Genomic DNA, 22,049 nt, shown 5'->3' on the forward strand with positions numbered 1-22,049 from the left:
TTGGCTAAAGGGCCAGGATGAGGAGGGACACCTGGGTAGCTCAGTGGCTGAGCACCTGCCTTCAGCTCAGGGTGTGATCCTCAGAGTCCCGGGATTGAGTCCCACATGGGGCTGCTTGTGGGGAGCCTGCTTCTCCCTCTACCTGTGTCTCTGCCTCTCTCTGTGTGTCTCATGAATAAATAAATTTTTAAAATCTTAAAAAAAAAAAAAAGCCAGGACAGGGATAGCAAGCACACTTTCCGAAAACTCCAGCATCTTGTGGTGGGATGATAGTAATTGTTTTTGTTGTTGTTGGTTTGTTTTTCTTTACTATGAGCAATTGGATGCAGATAGATCCTAGAGGTCAACAAAGAGCCCTCAGGTAACAGCAAACACTCCTCCCCGACAGACGGACAGACCATATAACAGACAGTATAAGAAACTAATTTCCAGGGCAGCCCCAGTAGCTCAGTTTAGTGCTCCCTCAGCCCAGGGCCTGATCCTAGAGACCTGGGATCAAGTCCCACGTCGGGCTCCCTGCATGGAGCCTGCTTCTCCCTCTGCCTGGGTCTCTACCTCTCTCTCTCCCTCTCTATGAATAAATAAATTTTTAAAATCTTAAAAAAAAAATTCGTTTCCTGCACCATTCCAGCATAATGAAACAAACCTCAATTACCTGTGACCTGGCTACGCTCTAGATTGTTTCTAGATTGCTTATCCAGTTACTTAGCCAAGAACCATCTTTGGTCTCCCTTAGAAATCAAAGGAGCCTGGAATAAGAAGCAGGAACGGGTGAGAAAGAAACCACAATATGCTCTTGCTCTCAGGTGCCAGCTTTTGGCGCAGGTGCAGGCTGGGTCCCTGGGTCTGCTGGAGCAGAGCCAGGAGAGGTGGTCTTTGTCCAACAGAAGGGTCTCTCTCTCTCTCTCTTTCTCTCTCTCTCTTTCTCTTGAGGAGCACCTCATGCCCGTTAAACACAATTCTGGCTAAGACATGTTAACAGTAAGTTATGTGACATCCTTTTAAGCTTTATAAAAAGGGGCTAAATAAAAGACTGGCTAGGCAAGCTGGGAAAATTCCTAATTTTATTAAGGCAGTGAAAGAGAATGAAATGCAAAATCAATAGCAAGTAGGACAGTGCAGAGCTCCTATAAATCACCGTCGCAGGCCTGTGAACAGCCCCGGGAACTTGGACGGCGTGTTTCCAGGGCTAAGACAGTTTCACACCTGCTTTGGCTCCATCAGCCCCGGCCCCTGCTCGCTCGCAGTGAACGATCGAGAAGACAGGCCGTCAGGCCCTTGCCCACCCTCTGCCTTCCTGCTGCCCCAGCTAAGGCCTCCTTCCTCTGCTCTGCTCTGCTGCCTTTCCTGAGGTCCCTGAGGGGGGGTGGGGAAGGGGGGATGGAGGGGGTGCCCTGCTTCTTCCCTCCACTTCCCAGACTCCAACTCACGCCCCCCGAACACATGGCCCCTGCGGGTCGGTGCTCCTGCCGGCCCCATCCCTTTCTCCTCCGCCCTAGATCATTCCAAGAGCGAGTGGACACACTGGATGTGGCCCTTCTCCAGCTTCATCACGCATACGCCCGGGGATTTGGCCAAAGTGCAGATCGTTCTCGAGGAGTCAGGCTGCTTTCCACGGTTGACTCAACAGTCCCCTCTTCTGATCTCCCGCCTCTGCTCTCCACCCTTCCCATTTTCCGCATCCTTTACAGCTATGCTCTGTGAGGGGGGCTGCGGGCAATGCATCCAGTGGGCCCTGAAGTTCTCTGCTCGCACGTCCACAGTTTCTGTCCCCACCAGGGCCCTGCAATGCCCTTGTCCGTGAGCAGCACTCAGCAAGCCCACTGGCACGACTTGACCTCACAGCAGAATTTCAGAGAGGCTACCCTCCCTCCTCCTTAAGACACTTTCCTTTTGACGTCCGCAGTGCCTCTTCCTCATTTTTCTTTCACCTCCGTCTTCTCCAGCATCCTTAGCTGGCTCCCCCTCATCCTCTCCACTGCTAAGTTTTGTGCTCTGCTCTGGCCTCCTCTCGCTCATGGTCCTACCCCGGGTGATCCCTTCCAGTCGCGTGCCTTGGAGGACCTTCCAAATGCCAGGGGCTTTCACATCTGTATCTCCAGCCCTGACTCATCAATCCGCCCACTGACTGATGTCACCTCCTGTATGTCCAATAGGCAGCTCATACTTTTTCATGACCCTAATGCAGCTCTTCATCTACTCTTTGCCCACACTTGTTCGTCCTCTGCTCTTCTGTAGCTCAGTGAAACCAGCAATCGTTTACCCAGTCGTTCAAGCCAAAAATGGAGGCAGTTCTTTGTGTCTGGGAGGTAAGGACAAGGTCACTTGTCTATGGTGAATTTCCTTTTTTTTTTTTTTTTAAATTTTTTTTTTAATTTATTTATGATAGTCACAGAGAGAGAGAGAGAGAGAGAGAGAGGCAGAGGCACAGGCAGAGGGAGAAGCAGGCTCCATGCACCGGGAGCCCGACGTGGGATTCGATCCTGGGTCTCCAGGATCGCGCCCTGGGCCAAAGGCAGGCGCCAAACCGCTGCGCCACCCAGGGATCCCTATGGTGAATTTCCTTAGAAAACATTCTGCCTATGTCCGGTGTGGGCTAAGCTATCATCTCTTGTCAGTTACTACAATAATCTTCTCTTTTCTTCTGCAGTATCTTTTGCTTCAGTGGTCTTTTAAAAATGTCAGTTAGATCATGTTATTCCCCTATCACACTTAAAGTAAAATTCCCACTCAAAAATTTTTTTAAAAAAAATTCCCACTCTTTATTCTGGTAACTGGGTGCTAGCTCCCCTCAGTGGTTCAGTGCCCCACTGGACAGAGGCAGCCTCTGCTCCATAGTCACAAATACTGCCAAGAAGCCCTGTCCATGGCTCCAGCTCCTGCCACCAGCAGTCTTTGTGGTCTAGCATCTGGGCCCCAGTAACATCCCCTCCTCTGGTGGTGGCTTCCTGCATTGTTAATGTCTGTCACTGATTCTTTTTTTTTTTTTTTTTTTGTCACTGATTCTTACTTCTTCCAATACATTCATTTGTGTGAAAGGTCTCCAGTAGTTTCTGTTTTCAGTTCTCAGCCCCTAGGTTCAACCTCAGAGCGCCCCTCCCTGACCATCAGGTCACTCTCTGGCCCACACACCTCTTCTGAGACTCTTCATCGCACTTCTCATTTTCTGCTACTTTTTTGTTTACTTATTTGTGTCGTGATGTCCCCCAAGCCTGGAGTAGTGTCTGATATGTAGGTGGCCTTCTGTGAGTGTTTATTGTAAAAATTAATAAAAAGAATGGACTGAGATTTGGCTAAGCTGAGCCTTGCTCAAATGGCGAGGTGATGCGAATGAATGATAATCAGACTTCTAAATACAAAATCCACGAAAAAGAAAGGAATAGAAGTAAAAGAGAAAAAATATTAAGTAAAAAAAGGAAAGCGTTACCCTTTGGCAAGAGAGACAATTACGATTACTATACAATTATTAGGGAAAAGAAAACATACATTTTTTTTAATGCCTACTAATTTGCCAGTTGCTTTACATACATGATTTCATTTTGTTCTGACATCACCGTATTGGGGAGAGACAGTATCTCCATTTCACTGTTGGGAAAACTAAGCGTCTGAGAGGTTAACTTATACTTAAAATCATAAGGCTGTAAAAGGTACAATAGGATCAAGCCCCCAATCTGTCTGATTAGGCCCAGCCCAGGAAAGTACATCATAGCTTCAATCCCTGCCCAGAGCTTCAGTCCATGCCCATAAATGCACAAGATGTAAATGCAGATATGTAAACTATTTCTGAAGCTCTTATTTTATTCAGTTAAACCCATGGCCATCCCCAGTGAAAGAATTTGAAAGATTTTTTTCAAATTGATTTCCAAGTTTTTCTTCCTTTCCTACTCCCTTCCCCTCCTCCCTAAATGAATCGAAAGGCACACCATGATCTACACAAGTAAGTAAATAAAAATATTGTCCATCCGCCCACTAAAGTGGACGTTTGGTATTTTCTTCCAAGTTGACCTCAGAATAAGCCTGTTTTATTGATTTAGTCTGTAGGACGGAAGGGGCTTAGGGGATAGGCCCACCCCATATATCAGCAGCATCCCATAGAGCATGAAGTTGTTATTCAGGTATGTGCTACATATGGCATCAATAGAGAAAGATGGCCCAGTTCCCTTCAAATTCCACCAGGCCTTTATTTGTACCAGCACCTCTGTTTCATCGAATTTCATTGAAGAGTCCCGTTATCTTCCTAGTTGGGACGAGTGAATTGTTCTCAGTCTTGTCCTTGATTTCCTATATTATCCCAAGGTCTGAAAATGGTGGGTGATGTTATACTATGCACTTTATAGGGAAACTGAGGGAGATAAGCCCCAAATGGTAGAGAAAATTGTTTTTTCCTAATTTGAATTTCCCCTGTTTGGTTGAACCAAGTATTTGAACAGGACTCTGACAATTACTTTTTCCCTGAGCCGTTCTTAAGACTTCTCCTTATCCCCAAACATCATGCTCTCAGAACACTGATAACTTACAGCAAACAAACAAATCATGGAAATTAAGTAGCAATAAAACTGTTGTCGGATTCATATAAAAAATATTATCTAGTATTTAAATGGCTATTATTTACAGAAACTTGGCAATTGTACCATACAAATAATGAAATTGATTCCAGTTACAGTCTATCTTTGTTTGGAAAGGAAATACCAGTAGTGTTTGAAAAATGGATTATTAAAGACCTTGGTTTGCTGAAGGTGGCTCATATGTTCTATTTGCTAACACAGCATCTTGTTGGGGGAAAAAAAAATAATAAGTGCAGCTTTTCCCTACCCCAGATTATTTTCACTACAGATCTTTAGAGCAGGAAATAAAAAACAGCTAATGGTTCATGGGGCATGTGGAATTAGTTTAAGCAAAGCCGAGCCCTGGTCCTGCTGACCGCCTCCTCTTTCCTGTGCTGTTTTGTCTATGCTGGCCTTCGAGTATGTCAACAAATCTCTTTTAAGCTCAGATGGGAAAGAAAGGATGGTGATTCTCTCTCTTTCTGTAAGGGTGTAATTTACAACAGATGTGGTTTTTTAGAAAGGTACAAGTTTGTCTTGTAAAATATTTGTAAAGAAAAATAGCCTCCGGATTTCACAAAGTAATCCTTACTTGGTTTTGGAGATGTCACAAAGAGCATTGTTTTTATAATACTAATATAATTCTTTTCTCACACAATTTGATTATAAGTCAAGATTAGTTTTTGGGAAGAGCCAAGTTTAAATATCTAAAACAGTGTAGTGAAGAAATACCATATGTGACTTGATGGCTTCTTGACAGTGACCTGAAAAGAGCCCAATTTCACTCAGGAGGCATGGGTTAAAGTCCTAGGAACTCTTTTTAACTAGTTATGAGATTTTGACTTCTCCAAGCCTCAGTTTGCTTATCTGTAAAATGGGGGATTCACTTACCCCTACCATCCAAGTGAGAAGATCAATTTAAAATGCGTAGTAAACCATAAAGTCCTACCTAAAGGTAAAGGAGTATTTTCATAATGCATCTATTCAAGAGAGGTGCCTGGGTGGTTCAGTCCGTTAAGTATCTGCCTTTGGCTTGGGTCATGATCCCGGAGTCCTGGGATCAAGCCCCTTGTTGGGCTCCCTGCTTATCCTTCTTCTTCTGCAGCAGCTCCCCCTGCTTGTATCTCTTGCTATCTCGCTGTCAAATAAATAAATAAAAATCTTAAAAAAAAAATACTTTAAGGGGATCCCTGGGTGGCTCAGCGGTTTAGCGCCTGCCTTTGGCCCAGGGCGCGATCCTGGAGTCCCAGGATCGAGTCCCACATCGGGCTCCCGGCATGGAGCCTGCTTCTCCCTCTGCCTGTGACACACTCTGCCTCTCTCTCTCTCTCACTCTATGTCTATTATAAATAAATAAATAATTATTTTAAAAAATACTTTAAGGAAAAATCTATTCCAGAAAAAAAATCTTTGTGACTTCCACACTTTGATGGATATGCCTTTTTGTATATATAATAAAAGGAATTTTTAAATTATTATTAGGAGCTGTATTAGTAGGTAGATGAGCAACAAAAGCTTGTGCTATTTAAGATGAAGTAATAAATTCTGACCCTGATTGAGCCATGAGGTTTGTTGAAGAACCAGTCACTGGTTCTAAGGAAAGTCTTACCTGCATAAACATGGACAGATAAGAATCACATGTGTCCTGCATGACTATGACTAGCTTTGGCCTTCGGAGGATACACAGCTTTCAGTGGGTGAGTAATACAGGAAACTGCTTAACTTTCTGCTAATTTTTCAAATCCAGTATCTTTGGGCAGCCCGGGTGGCTCAGCGGTTTAGTGCTGCCTTCAGCCCGGGGTGAGATCCTGGGGGGCTCAGGATCGAGTCCCACATCGGGCTCCCTGCGTGGAGCCTGCTTCTCCCTCTGCCTGTGTCTCTGCCTCTCTCTCTCTCTCTCTCTCTCTCTCTCTCTCTCTCTCTCTCTGTCTCTCATAAATAAACAAGAAAAAAAATCCAGTATCTTTGATGAGAACAGATATGGCTTGGAGGTCCCAGAGGAAAGTGAGCACAGATTCAGATAGAGGTTTGAGCTGGGATGTTAGGCAACTGACTTTAGGTTTCCTGACAGAGGGAATGAGAACAGTAGTACCCATCATCCTCTGGTGACTGTCATGAGGACACTGCAGGGTGAGACATTTAAGATAATCTATGGTTATATTAGGTGATTTGTACAAACACAGGAGATATAAATAAGAAGTGAGAAGATTCATCTTTATTAAGATTTTTTTTTTAAAGATTTTCTTTATTTATTCATGAGAGACACGGAGAGAGAGAGAGAGGCAGAGACACAGGCAGAGGGAGAAGCAGGCTCCATGCAGGGAGCCCGATGTGGGACTCGATCCCGGAGGCCCGGGATCATGCCCTGGGCCGAAGGTAGATGCTCAACCACTGAGCAACCCAGGCGTCCCCATCCTTATTAAGATTTAATACAATTTAACATTTGAAAGTCTTACAGTATTTTTTTTTTAGTCTTACAGTATTTTGTCAGAATCTTCACACTTTTTTTTTTTTTTTTTAAGATTTCTATTTATTTGAGAGAGAGAGAGAGCACGCACGAGTGGGGAGGAGGGAAAGGGGGCAGAAGCAGACTCCCCGCTAAACAAGGAATCCGATGTGGGGCTCTCTCCCAGGCCCCTGAGATTAGGACCTGAGCTGAAGGCAGATGTTTTAACCAACTGAGCCACCCACATGCCCCTCAAATTGTTAACAAGTTAATGATTAATATGTATTGGGCGCTTCCTATGTTCCAGATATTAGTAGTGCTTTAAATGGATTAAATTCATTTAATTCTACAACCATCACTACAGTAGGTTCCATCATTACCCCCATTTTACAGATGAAGGTGAGGAAATTGCTCAGAACCACAGAGCTAAGGAAATACTGGAGGCAGATTTGAACCAGGCTTAGCAGTGGAGCCAGTCAGTCAGAAGTCTGATCTTCTAAATCAGATTAGGGGCACGTAAACGAAAGAGAGCTCACAGCCTTCTCTAAATTCTCAGCAGCCCTCTCATCTCTGCATTTGAATTCCAACCGTATTTAAGCGCACATTTGAAAATAAACGATTTGAAAAGAGATTTTTTTTTTTTTTAAAACACACGCACATATACCCAACTTTTTCAAAACAAGTGAGGGTCAAGACAAAGTAGCCTAGCATTTGCTGTTTGGATTCAGAAGCAAGCAGGGTGCTTCTGTTCCCTGTTGCCACTTAAGCTCCAACCATGAACCAGTGAAAGAGCAGCAGTGCCATCCACCAGCCAGGCCCTTGCATCAGCTTTCAAATGGCTCCGAGGGGCAGAAGCTATTTCACAGCCCTTATCCTCTCTGTAAAAATGGCTAGTTCTGAACCAGAGGTGATTTTAGGACACATTTTATTTGACCATCTTTTCTGGGGGTTTTTTGTTTGATGTTTTTGTTTTTCATGAGGTCTAAGGACAGGGCTTGGTCCGCTGTAATCCTGAGCATGTGGTCACAGTTTCAAGACCTTTCCACAATCTGTTGGTTTTGACTTTACAGAAAACCCTGTGAGGCCTACAAATTTTTATCTCGAAACTTGTGTTGTACTGTCCCGGGTGAAAGTATCCTTTGTCACCTATTTTCCCCGTCGGGTTACTTGGGAACAGCAACCTCGCTGCCTCTGATGTGGCTTCTATCAAGGTTAGCCTGGAGCCAGGCCTTCTGGCCCTTTCGCTTGGGAAGCCATCTGAAAGCAGAACTTCCCACGGGACCAAAGCCTGAGATGGGATAATCTATAAAGCCACTCTCTGGAAAGTGCACTTCCTGCCTGCTGGCAAGGAGATTAAGCCAAAGGTTTTGATACTGATATATAGTCCTAATCTTTTAAGAGCTTTCAAGCACTAGCAGGACAGTTATAAGGAATTTTCTTAAATCATTAGGAAGAGGGAGATTTGCAGGGCCCTTAGGGCCTGCTGATGTGGGGTTGGCTCCGGGCAGCTGCCCCTCCTGACCACAGGTACCCTAGTGCACCTGCCCACACCTGCCCTGGGGCTTTCTGTAAGGTTTATTTACATTCGCATTGAATGGAATTGAAACATTTCTTTACAGGCGTCTACAAATGATTATTTTTGAATAATTGGGAGTTAAGACAGCCGACAGTTGTGTATGTGCTTGGGTTTTGTGTCATTTGTGTTTGCGATCAGAGACCTTTCCCTTCCTTTCTTCATATCCCCCCAACCCCCCCACCCCCACCCCCAGGAGCTATTGTTCCCCTTGCTCCAGCTGCCTTCTGGTTTCAGAGTATCTCTGAGTCCCTCCTCTTCTTCCTCTTGCCCTCAATCTCCTTCTCTCTCTCTCTCTCTCTCTCTCTCTCTCTCTCTCTCTCCTTTTTCTTCCATTATTTATCCCCCCCTATCTCGTCTCTTTCTTCCCTCTTTTTACTTTCCTTCCTGGCTTTCATCAGAATTCCTAGGAGTGCCAGTAGCCATTTTTAAATGCCTGTTGTTGACATTGCCTAGCCTGGAGGCCATTTCTCTCCAAATGTCTGTTACTTTGCAGTCACTTTTACAGTTTCATGCAAAATGCATAACATTAAGCTACCACGGCAAGGCACAACTAAATGCGATTAAAAATTGCCCTGTAGAAAACGAATCCTGAAAAGCACAGGACTACCTTGCAAGAGAGGAAGCAAAAAAAAATCAAGACCAGGTAAATGCTCATTCTGCAGAAAAACATGTGCCGAGTCAGCAGAAGGACGGGGGTGGGGGAGAAAGATCTTCTCAGTATAACATTATAAAGAATCTCCGATCGTTTTCAAAAATGAAATTTGACAAGTTAACACTAAGTCGTCTGGGGCAAAACTAAACATGCATAAAAGGGCTGCATATTGGGGAGAATTCTAATATTTCAAAGTTTTGTTTTTAATAGAAGCAAAAATAGATAAAAATAACGTGAATCCTCTTAAATAAGAAACTGTGCCCATAATTTTATTATTATCATTATCACCACTAATAATTATAGACAGTTTCTTTGTACCAGGCATTGTACTAAGAGCTCTCTGTGTCTTATTTAATTTAGACCTCTTTATAACTCTGAAACGTAAATGTTTTAGAGAACTGTTTTACTTTTTAAGAGAAAAATACTCTGTCTTAACTGGTATACATCTGTCCCCTTAACCTCAAGTATTATCTCAGAATCCTTTATTTTTTATTTTTATTTATTTTATTTATTTATTTTTTCTCTCTCAGAATCCTTTAATGTCTCAATGGAGGGTTCTTATTATTAAGGTTAATATGAGAAGAACCAAGGCCTTAAGTAACCTGGGTAAAATCTGATAGAACAAGAACCGAGTAAGACCCGGAGATACGATTCAATGGTCAAGGGTCTCTGTGACTTGCCAAGGTGCTGTGAGAATTTCAGTATTCTAGATTTGGGGCTGAAACGTAGTTTTTCTCTGTCTGAAAAAAAATAAAGGAATACTGACACAGAGAAAATATTTCGCCACTTTGTGTGCCTTTATTCAATCTCTAGCTCATATCGAATATATTTTCCCTAGGTTAGAAGTATAGCTCTGAGAGGAGTTCATTTTGCAGGGCATTTTAGTGAATGAACCAAGCAAGTTGTGCACCAAAGCCATCTTTAGCATAAAAAATAAATCACAGGCAACCTAGACATATTCCAAACACAATTGTACACTGTGCTATGTGAGACTATATTTGCTCACAGAAGAGCTATAGTCAATAGTAAACTATAACAATTATGTCTCATAGCAAGTATCAATCTTAGTGCTTACACTTTGCCAGAGGTTACATATCAAGACCTTAAAGGAAAAGCAAAATTGTAATCAAGATTAGCTCTTTGGGGTGGAAAACCTGAATGCTTCCTCTAGGAAATAATAGGTAAGGTGATCGTATGCCCTGGTTTGCTTGGTCACTTTCATTTTATGCTTCTCCTGGCATAAGAGTCAACAGCTGCTTCCTTGCAATTCTTTTCTTTTTTCCATTCTTTTCTTTCTTTCTTTCTTTCTTTCTTTCTTTCTTTCTTTCTTGCACTCTTAAGATATTCTCTCACTCTAGAAAGTAACTGAAATAATATTAATTTTAGAACAAATATGTGGAAGGAACATATATTACATATTTGTTGTGATCAAAACAATATAGGTGTCCAACAGATCTGTTTTCTATCATGTGAATGGGGCTGACAGTGACTACTTTGGCAGGGCCCCTAAATACCATTCACAGACCAGGGCGGGATGCAGCTGGATGCATGAGGAACCCAGCCACACAATACGCACCCCCTGACACCTATCACTTTGGGTTTTTGTTCCCATTCAGAACAGGTCCAATGAATAGGGCACTTGTTATTTTGGTTTGACAGTCAATGGACGATGCTCTAAATATGTAAGGTACTCCTATTGATTCTTTAGATCTTTAGATTTTCCTAAATATATCAAAGCTAGGAAGTAGATACTTCTTTGGAAAAATCTAGTTAATTTTCTGTTGTGATATGTGATCGTAAAATAGGTGAATAGGAAAGAATCACTGTATTTCAAGTTTGCAGTTATTGATGTTTTGTGGACTATTTAAAATATAATAAGATTTTTAAAAATTATATTAGAGCCATTAGAAAAAGTTGTATGATATAAATCTCACATGTTCTTAGATTTACAGTTATAGCTCTTTTTTATGGGTAAATTTTTTTTTTTACATCTTCAAAAGAAACCTTAATAATGCATTAAAAAAAAAAAAAACCAACCAACCAGTGTCACTACGAAGCCTTTGGATGATTAACTACCCTATGATATTTCTTTCATCCAAGCTGGTTTATAAAGGAAAGCAAAAACGACAATAAAAGAAATGTACCAATTTATTCTCTACTAATAAAGTATTGAACATTAGTGAAAAAAGTGTGAAATATTGGAATGCAACACAGAGCAATTCCATTACCCATTGCAGTTTTGGGTCGTATACTGTATATAAAGAGTAATTACTTCATTGGTTGGGGACCACAGTGGAGGAATATAGGATTTGATGAAAGAGATTTTAAAATAAAAATTTTATCCCCAAGCATTTGCTTTTCAAAACTTTGTCAACATTACAGACCATCTTATTTTGGTTTTTGGTGTTTGGGGGTGAGGGGCTGGGTAATGGAGTGGGAATACAAAAGAAATAGAAAATTAGGAGTTAGCAAATTTTAAAAATTCCTCAGCTAGTAATCCTACATCAGCACATTGTTTTTAAAGTCTCTACTAAAAATAGTTCTTGTAGATGCCGTCAGTGACACATCTTAAGAAGATCCTGTATTTAATATTCGCACACTGCATTATTGACATTACATCTGGTGGTTTCTAACACATCTTTCACTTCCTCCTGTTGAATCAAGTTTTCAAATTTTATTATCTTGCTGATTGTGGTGGCTACAATGTAAGTTTCTGAATGTTTTCAAGTCTTTTGTTTTTGTTGATCACACAGGGATTCTGGGTGGGAATGAAAAGCTTCCTGGGTAGGATGATAAGGTAACATGGTATGTTATGGAGAGAATAGGGTCTGGAGTTGGCCTGTCATAGTCCTAATCTAAGCTGTCACTTTTCTCGGATCCTCCGTTTCTTCTTCTGTAGAGTGCAAAAAAATAACTATGTTGTAGGATGATCGTGAAGACCAAAAGAGCATGTGAAACGCATGTTATAAAGCTCAATGCGTATCTGTTTATATTCTGCTACTTTCTGAAAAAAAATTTAGATAGGTATAAAAATACAAAAAATACATTAAGAAAAAAACAGACAAACCACCTAATATGATCAACCTAATATGATCAACGAGTGCCAATTCCTTAATTTCTTCTACTCATGTTCCTTCAGTTGATGATATTGGAGAAATTCAGGGAAATAGTCTGGTTACAAAAGTAAAACATGTTAACTGCAAAGAATTATTATTATAGGAAGATATGAAGAAGAAAATAAACTTTCATTACCTTTAATATTTTGACACCTTCACTTCATCTTTTCTCTAGCCTACCCAGTTCAAAAAAACGTTTGGATTATATTCTATCTCACATTTACGTTTTCCCCCTGCCTCCTGTCTCCATCCCAGTTTCTGTTAGATCATAAGTATTTTTCTTGTTATTACTCTCTTTAAATAGTATTTTGCGGGCAGCCCCAGTGGCGCAGCAGTTTAGCGCTGCCTGCAGCCCAGGGTGTGATCCTGGAGACCCTGGATCGAGTCCCATGTTGGGCTCTCTGCATGGAGCCTGCTTCTCCCTCTGCCTGTGTCTCTGCCTCTCTCTCTGTGTGTGTCTCTATGAATACATAAATAAAATCATAAAAAAATATTTTGCAATTTCATAATAGTCTATCATTGTATGTACCATAATTCCACCCAACGTGTCAGTGATTTTTTTTTTGTTGTTGTTGTTGTTATGAACAAAACTGCAGAGATGTTCTTTCGGATATTAATTGAATATATCAGAAATCCCATCCCTTGATTTGTCGTATTTGTTACAGATTTTTTCCCCACTCACCCTTTTAAATTTAAATTTAAATGAGGAAAAAAATAAATTTAAATGAAGATTTTTGACATCATGAGTTTTTTATATGTAACTCCTGCTATCCATTTTTTTTCCTTCGTGACTTCCTTCACTGCTTGTATGTTTAAAAGTTATTTCCTATTCCAAGATCACTAAATAACCTACCTAAATTTTCTTCTATTTTTATAATTCACCTTTAGCTTTTTGCTCTTTAATTAATCTAGAATGTTTTGGGGCTATGTATGTGAGGTAGATCTGAGGTAGAATTGGGCTATGTCAAGTAGATTTGAGAACCTATTAAGGTAGGATTTAACATAATTTTCTGCAAAGAGTTAATACAAGTACCCAGTATCATACTATTTTCATCTCTATGGTGGATTTGTGATGGTGCTTTATCATAAACAATCTCTTTTTCAATGTTCCTCTTTTATATTTTAATTACTTAAATATCTGGTACAATAAATGCCTTCTCATTATTTCTCTTTTGCAAAAATTTCTTGGCTATGGTACTCAATTTATTCTTCCAAACAAATTTATCAAATTCTCCCCATTTCACTGCATTCCAAACAAATTAGGATTTGCTTGAAAATGCACTAAACCTATATGTTCACCAGAAGAAAAGAATACATCCTTTTAATAATCAGCATTCTGGTGCAGAAACACCATACCTCTATTTTCTTAATGTTGATTATGTACATTTCTTACTATGGTTATGCCTAAGTGATTATAGGTTTTTTTTGTGTGTGTGTGATTTTAGGTTTTATTGCTATTGTGAAAATATTTTTTCACGTGATCCTTTCAAACTGATAAGGCATTATTTTCAATGAATTTTGATTGTGTAACCAGCCGTTTTCGACTCCAGCTTGATTTATTCTGTATGTAGAAAACATATTTGTTAAGAGTACTTTCCTTCATAGACGTAAATGAATTTAACCAGTGCTCGAGAGAGAAAACACTGAAGGCCATGAGATTAGAACAGACCAGCTTTGTAATTTGGAAAGAACAGAAGCAGCCACTGGATATCCCTTTTTTTTTCCCCTAAAGTGTACGATTGCATAGGTGAAATTAATGCACTTTGTTTTATTGCTAGGGAGGGAAAAAAGACAAGAAATTGATGCATCCATGTCTATAATGACAAGTGAAGGGTGACTAATGGGGACCCTGAGAGTACAGAACTTGTTCTGTATACTTTGAGCCTTATGTTCTCATCTACCTCATTGTCTGACGGTCCAACTTGGCATGAGCAAGATGAATAATGTAGACAAGTATCTCCCATGGGACTTCTATTTAAAATGAAGACTCTGAGTGACTTCTACCTAAAGATTGTGTTTGAAACTGGCCTCCATGTCTTCAGTCCCACTGGTGTTCTTGGAGGCTGCATATACACCTGTCATTCACTCGGCCTCAGTTTCTCAGGTGGCAGGATGCCAGGCCCAGCCATGTTCACAGTGCAAAGTGCTTTAGACTTTTCTGAAGTGAAAGTCAGTATGTAAATGTGCAACATGACGACATTATTATTCTAGCTTTCTGGCTGCTTTCAGCAAGCACTGACTGCCACATGAGGTCTCAAGTGTTCTGGCACAGTGCGGAAGTGTTCAAAAGAAGTTAAAGTAATGAAATTGGATCTACATTTCCATAGATATTCAAGCTGGCATGGAGGAATGGAGTCATGGAATCAGGGTTGGATGGTCTCCACCAAACAGCCTAGGCAAGTGCCTGTGGTGCCAGGCTACTAAGCAGAAATTTCAATCGTGAAAGGCCACCACTATTTCTTCCTCTAGGTCTAAAATTACAAAATGTGCACATTTCCCCCAGGCTCACACCATTCTCTGGGTGCTTTATACTCCATCCCACCCACCCATTCCCTGGAGCACACCAGCTTTGCTTAAAATCCAGGACAAGTTTTAAAATGAAGAACTAACTACCAAGAGAGAAAAATGTTTAGTTAGAACCCGAAAATAGTGTATGCTATTGTGTCAAGTATGTGACTATTACACTTAGGAGGTGGGCAAGGCTTACCTTGTATCTGGTCTTCCTAAGCCACTATTTAGGAAGTGTCTACTTAATGAGTGTCAGTTGACCTTGTTTTCCTACCGGCTCCCTCGCCCCATTTTAATTGCTCACAGGTCTTCCAGATTTGGTCATTCAGAGATTTGCCCTCTCCCTAACACCTTTACATCCTTCCCCATGCCCCAACGCTGGCTAAAACGTTTCTGTTCATCAGGGCAATGTCAACACAATCTGAGTCTCCTGCTTTGCAACCACCTTTATTTTGACATAGGTCCACGATGCTGGGGGCCCTTCCTCCTCCATCTCCCTTTATATTCTGAAAATTTCAAGGGTTCTAATCATCCATTTGTATGTAACTACAGAGGCGAAGTTTATTTAAGTTTAAAAATGTGACAGGGACAATTCAAAGAATTCAAGCACTGAAGAATATCTTTACTCACACAGAATCTCTCTTTTTTTCTTAATTGTATTTTAGGACAGTGAAAAAAAGGGATTTATAAATAAAATCTATGCCATCCAGGAGGTCTGTATCAGTGTCCAGAACATCCTAGATGAAGTGGCTTCCTTTGGCGAAAGGATAAAGAAGTGAGTGAGTGATGCTGACATGTGAGCCCTGGCCTTCTGTGGGACAGAGTGTCCGTTTGTTTTTCAGAGGGTGAAATGCCACATTCTTTTTGGCAGGGGATACTCCTTCTGGGTGATCTGTTGCTCAGTTTCTTCATTATTTACTTTGTTTCTGCCAGTCTTTGGTTTTATGAAAGTTCTGTCAATTTCCTTCCTGAAATTTAGAACATATTGGTTGGAAAGAAGTCCTACTTGTAGCTTTGAAGAAATAACACCGTCCTAAATTTTAGCACATTTTCAAGTGAAAGACTTTGTTCTTAAATGGAGTATGAAATCGTGATAGGAAAAAAATAAACCAAGCTAGATGAGAATTTCAGGTAACCAAGACACATCTTCATTTTATTATTGGTTGACTTATACTGTCAAGGAGCTCTAAAAAATTTTTTAAATAGTATTTTATATAGCTCCCTGCAAAAATATTTTCAAATTTATGTATTTAAATAGTTGAGATCATAGTTACAGATGAAATAAACTAATGCCCTTTTAAAAATTAAAAAAAAGCATTCCCTTTCCTAATCTAAAATAGTTTTGTTGAAAGCCAATGTAAAATTAAGACTGTAAGAATGTTCCTAATATAAGAATTTAGTCTTAATTTTAGGTTATTTGCATTTTACTTGAATTTTATTTACTAGTGAACTTTTAAAAACAACTCTCTATAAATTCAATAAAGTGGTTTTATAAGGATTGACGATCAGTTAAGATATATGAAGGCAAAAAAAAAAAAAAAAGATATATGATGGCCCCATACTACTAAAGTGTGAAAATTGGCCTGTGTAATGATTCCTACAGTCCATTCAAGAAGGGGTGTTGTAGATCCAGTTAAGCCTACATTCCTTGCTTCACGTATTAACTCATTGTTGTTTATTTATATTATTATTCACAAAAGTGTTCTGCAGATTTGAATCCTTGGACATACACATTTGAAAGGAGTAAATTATTAAAACGAAAGGTGTGAGACATTCACCTAGTGCTTTTCATGTTTCAGGGAATAATGCATTTTACTTTGTATACTTTTTAAATACATTTCCACATATGCATTGGTGCTGAGTTTCCACTTTTTTATATCATGTTAGAACAGCCTCCCTCTCACTCCACGTGTATAGCAGGCTTCAGTGTCTGACTTCGGAAGACTGATTCCTACATCTCTTTTATTCTTCCTTTCCATGTTATTTACATTTCTAAGAATGTTCCTTTGTTCCACACACCCTGCCCACTAGAGCATAGTGTACGTCCTAAATAGGGCATTTCCCTTTTGAGTATTGTCCTGTCTCTGAGGTACGCTGTGTGTTGATACCTGATGGAAGTATCCCATTTATACCATAAGTGCTGGGTCAGCTCTGAGGTCAGGCAAATTGATGCCTGCGGGGAAGAGGTTTCTTTTTAACTCTGGGTGGTAGGGGGCGTCAGGTGCTTGCCTGGAGAACATCATAGCCAGTTGAAGTATCTGATCAGATCCTGGCTGTGGACCAGCCTTGGGAAGAACTGAGTTTTGTAGAACAGGTACGGACAAAGGTATAGGTATAGGGTGATGTATAGAACCTGCATAGGATCCAGTGAGTCTTACATGAGCCATCTTTTCTGCACAATTTTTTTGAATATTAAAAAGGAGAAAGTCCCCTGGGGTCACATGAGATAAAATGCATCTACCCAGAAAGCAGATTCAGAAGCAATCATTAAGTACCAAGTGAAAAGCCTCTATAATTACCACATCTTGTTACTAAATAATCATTCCAGAACTTTCTTGAATTGCATCTTTTTTGGGGGAAGATCATAGTCTAGATTTAGTTTTCATGATGCACTGTGGAAATAGAAAAGGGCAGTCTTTTTTTTTTTTTTTCTGACATTAGCTACACTGGTAAGGATTCCTTGCCATTTATCCTTCCAAGACGAGAAAGAAGAACACAGGGAGCCCTTCAGGGAAGCTGCCCAGAAAAAGGGTTTTCTGACTGAAGAGCCAGTGCCCTTGCACACTGAGGAGTGTTGATGGATGGCTCTGAGCTGAGCCCCAGGAAAGCAAGCAGACCCTCAGCCTTCTGTTCTCTCCACAAATGGGCAGAAGCAAGGGAAGCACAGGTGTCAGTGAGGGAAGGAAGGCATGATCCTTTACAGGTGACAGTTAAACAGGGTGCTCACTCTGGCCATGGGAGGAAAAAGACAAAGAGGAAAGCCAGACCCCAAGAGTTACTGAAAACAAGATGAGACTGATCTAATTTTGACTCTTTTACTAGAAAACACATGTTTAGAAAACACTGGACCTTAAATGGACACAAAAGGCAAGCTATTGGCCCACAGAGCTAAATATTCACTCCTAAGTGTTATGCTGAAGCGAAATATAGGAAGAAGACCCCTTAATCATCCTTTAGTGGATCAAAATCTGCCCTGGATAACTCCCCCCGCCCCACCCAGGTGCACATAACATATGTTACCAGGAAATGAGAGAACATTAAAAATAGTCATATATCCATATCACATGGAATTTCATATTTTCTTGAAGTGTCTTTGTGGCCCTTGTCACTGCAATAGACTCCTAGAGTTGATTAGCTCTAAAAACATCATTTTGGTCCAATAAACATCACTACCAGTCCCTCTTGTTACAATAGAAGTTGTCCTCACTTTTCAAGTGGGAAGTTGAGGCATAGAAAGGTTGATTCATCTTAAGTCACAGAGGAGAATCTAGGCTTTGAATGCAGATCACATACTTCCTCTGCTCTTTTTTCATTAAACGATGAAGGGTCCCCCAGTGGTATGTGTTAGATGCTCCTGAGAGGCTGGTTGTTGAGCCAACTGTACGCCCACACATGGTGACATGGTTATATACCCGACACTGATGACTCCATGCAATGGTTCTGTTTTATTATTTTGCCACTCTCTCTCTCTCTTAAAAACTATGAGATTCACTACAGATTATCTACACAAAAGCTGCTAAATCATTACAGTCTTTTCATGTCCCATTTCCCTGATTTTTGGCACCTATTTTTACCTTTTCTGTCTTTTTTTTTTGTTGTTCCACTACATTCCTTCCCATCTTCTTAGTACTGTCTTTTTGGTAACCCCTTCCCCCATTTTTGTTCATTGATCCCTTTTTTTGGCTCTTTGTTCTGATGTTTTCTCACTGTCAACACATAGTCTTGCAGCCTTCCCCAACCCTCTACATTATCCATCATCAGCAGTATGGGAACACTGCAGACCCATCAGCCAGGCCCTGCTATGACCCATTGTGCCAGCTTACACTCCATTTTCACAGTCTTTCCAACATATGTACTGCGCGTGCTCTCCTTTGCCAGAAATAACCCAGAGAGAATAGTAGTCCATACTGACTTTATTTCTTAATTATCTCTGTATTTCTGGGAAAGGCAATGATGGCAGGTGAATTTTTACAAGGCTAACTACCCTGTTCCCCTTCCTGACTTCTAGATCCATTGAAACATAACTGAAGTGAAAAGTGAGTATTCCTCAAAGGAATTCTAAACCTGAGAGGATTTACACAACAGTGTGAGCGTTAACTCTACAGACAATTGCTGACATTTTATTTCCAGTGTCTGCAATCCAGTGTGAGTTGAAAAAAGAATGAATGGTAGGCCCAGGGGCATTCTCCTCTATGAAAATCTGGAGAAAACAAGATTGGCTACTAGTTTTAGAAGTAGAAAAACACACATACACACAAAGAGGTAGAAAAACACATTTAAAAAAAATTTTTTTTTTTTGAGCCACATAAGGAGTCACCCAACTAGTGCAACTTCAGACCGTAAAGTCCCCTGGGACAATCTGGAAGGGTTGGAAGCCAGACCTTTCACATGGGCCCTGCTTTCATGAAACAGCACACTGACTAACCTGTGTCCTCTGACAGGCTACTACAATTGCCTTCTATTCCAGAGAGAAATGCAGTCTTACTAGATCCCTCGTCCAGAGTCTGAGTCAGAATCACTTTATTTTAATCTTTGTTTGAAAAGAGTATATGAAGTGCTCAGATTGCTGACGTGTTACTTTCTCATTCAGTACTTTCAACTGGACAGTCCCATTCTTAAGCTGGCTGGCCATTGTAGCCCTCTGTGTGTTCACAGTCATCCTGTACTTCATTCCACTGAGATACATTGTCCTTGTCTGGGGTAAGTAAAGCCTTTTTTTTTTTTTTTTTTTTAAACTGTCTTAGATACTAGGAACGAACTATTTTTAAGGGATGAGTTATACTGTCAGTAGTTCCCTATATTTATGATCATGAAGCTACTCCATGATGAAAAGAGACAGGTCAGTTAAAAATCACAACAGTATAAAGATTTAGGTCTACCTACAAAATGCATTTTTCTTATCTGGCACCATAGGCTCCATCATACTGTAAACATGTAGTTGTGCAGATTCTTCATATATCAAAGTGTAGCTTTGTCTAGATATCATTCTGATTTATTTTTACCACTTATACGTAAACAGAGGCATTTCGATCCGTATGGTGCATTTAGGACAATATGCTTTTGTGCTGTGGTACTTTATCTTGTAGAAGCGTCCGTAAACATGGGACTATATATGGCCGCCTATTTAAGAGGTCACCTTTAGGATGCAGGAAGAGGGTCCTTGGCACTGACAGGTTGCTTAGGAATAAGAAATCTGCTTTATGTGTACTAAACAAAAGTGCTTCTGCAAAAACCCACTTTAAAGGTGATATTTTTCCAGTCCTAATTTTTAATGCAGTAATGCTGCAATGCCAACAGTTCCTGTGGCCCTAGATTCCACTTAGGTGATAGTTTCAGCATTCTGCATTGTTTTCGGGTTCCTCTTCCTTATCTGAGAAAATTTGTGCTTTGAAGAAAATGGTCAGTGTCTACGATGGACTAATTTATAAAACTACATTAATGATATACATATATATACAAGACCAGCTAGAAGTAGGATTCTTTACTTAACCACCGGCCTGCACACACATAAGATTGCTAAACATACACAAAATGCAAAGAACCAAACTGGGTGTTAATTCCAGAAAACATATGTTTACACTAAAAGCAAAAAGGTCAGAAGGAATGTTTTATTATTTTAAGACTTTAAGAGAGATGTGTGAATAAAGTGACAGAGGGGTCTGAGGTCCCCACACCCTACAGTTTTAAGATTCCTATTTCTCTGTTCTTTTTGGCCTATGTTGTCATGTCCTGAGTAAGCCCTCTTACCCTTTATCATCACTCCCCTTACCTTTATAGCTCGGGGAGGGAGGAATAATGATTATTTTTTCCCTTCTTATAATTTGAACAGTTTCAAATAAGATAGTACTTTCACTTGTTTAGTTAAACAAGGACGGAGGCATTTCTTCCCTCGGTGTATTCAAACCCTCAACTTTCATTCCTTCTTTTGATGTATAAAACAGATGCTTTTTATTGAAGGAATTCGGGGTAAGGCAATAGGTGTGCCACTTTATTATCTCTATCCTTCCTAGGGTCAGATCTGCTGTCTCCATTGTGATAGTTGATGAATTTCTGGGTTTTTTTCCCCCAGCGTTCTTAGAAACTGGAACCCATGGCAGACATCTGGCTCTGTAACCTGGGGTGGCCTCACTGGCTCTGTCTTAAATGTAATTCTTAGAGAATGTGCCCGGGCCTCTTGTTTCACCAAAAGAAATAAAACAAGAACAGTATTTCTTCAGTGCTATGTGATTGCTGAAATATTAACTAGAAATTTAAGACATGGGTCTCACATGGGGAGACGGACCAAAATCAAGAATGCAAAAGATGTTTATTCTGCTGGCTTCCTGAAGAAGAGCCAAGATGTTCTAACTTATGGTCCAGTCTTTACGAGCCTGTTGACTTCATATAAAGCTGTTATTTTTTCATATGTGAATATGCTTGGTCATATATTAAGTGCAATATAAATTTCAAAGAGTAGACCTATCCCATTGAAATCCTACCTTATATCATACAATGTGTAGAATAGATGCTTCTGGTTTTATATATTGTTTCAACACCTCTATCTCATTAAAGTTTTTGTTTCTATAATAGCTCCAATTTCATCTATATGTACCCCTCAGTCACATTTGCTCTTCAGGTAGTGCAGAGGATTAACTGTTGAATAATTTAGTATGGGTAGATATGGCTCATCTGTAATGGTTCTTGGCTGTTCTATTCCAAAAGTGATCCAAGTAAGTCAATCACAGCATCTTTTGCAAGCATTAAATTTAAATTTTGTGTAATTTAAAAGGAAAATTGCTTCCTGAAAATCTCAATGCCAGAGATGTAGAAACGGAAACATTTTCTTCCCCCATGGTGAGAACTTTTAAGATCTACTCTCTTAGCAACTTTCAGATATGCAATACAGTATTGTTAACTGTAGTCCTCATGCTATAAATTACATCCCTGTCACTTATTTAGTAACTGAAAATTTGTATCCCCTTCACCCATTTCACCCATCTTCCCACTT

General features: G+C 40.2%; 1 protein-coding gene across 1 annotated transcript in view; it reads left to right on the forward strand.

The window, feature by feature from the left end:
* Window positions 1–22,049, forward strand: part of MCTP1 (multiple C2 and transmembrane domain containing 1) — a 532,324-nt gene that overhangs the window by 498,076 nt on the left and 12,199 nt on the right. The window contains 2 exon segments of the mRNA XM_038532320.1: window positions 15,508–15,617; window positions 19,653–19,762. Coding sequence (XP_038388248.1) covers window positions 15,508–15,617; window positions 19,653–19,762 — 220 coding nt within the window.

Source organism: Canis lupus, chromosome 3, assembly GCF_011100685.1.
Source record: "Canis lupus familiaris isolate Mischka breed German Shepherd chromosome 3, alternate assembly UU_Cfam_GSD_1.0, whole genome shotgun sequence".
Taxonomy (NCBI): domain Eukaryota; kingdom Metazoa; phylum Chordata; class Mammalia; order Carnivora; family Canidae; genus Canis; species Canis lupus.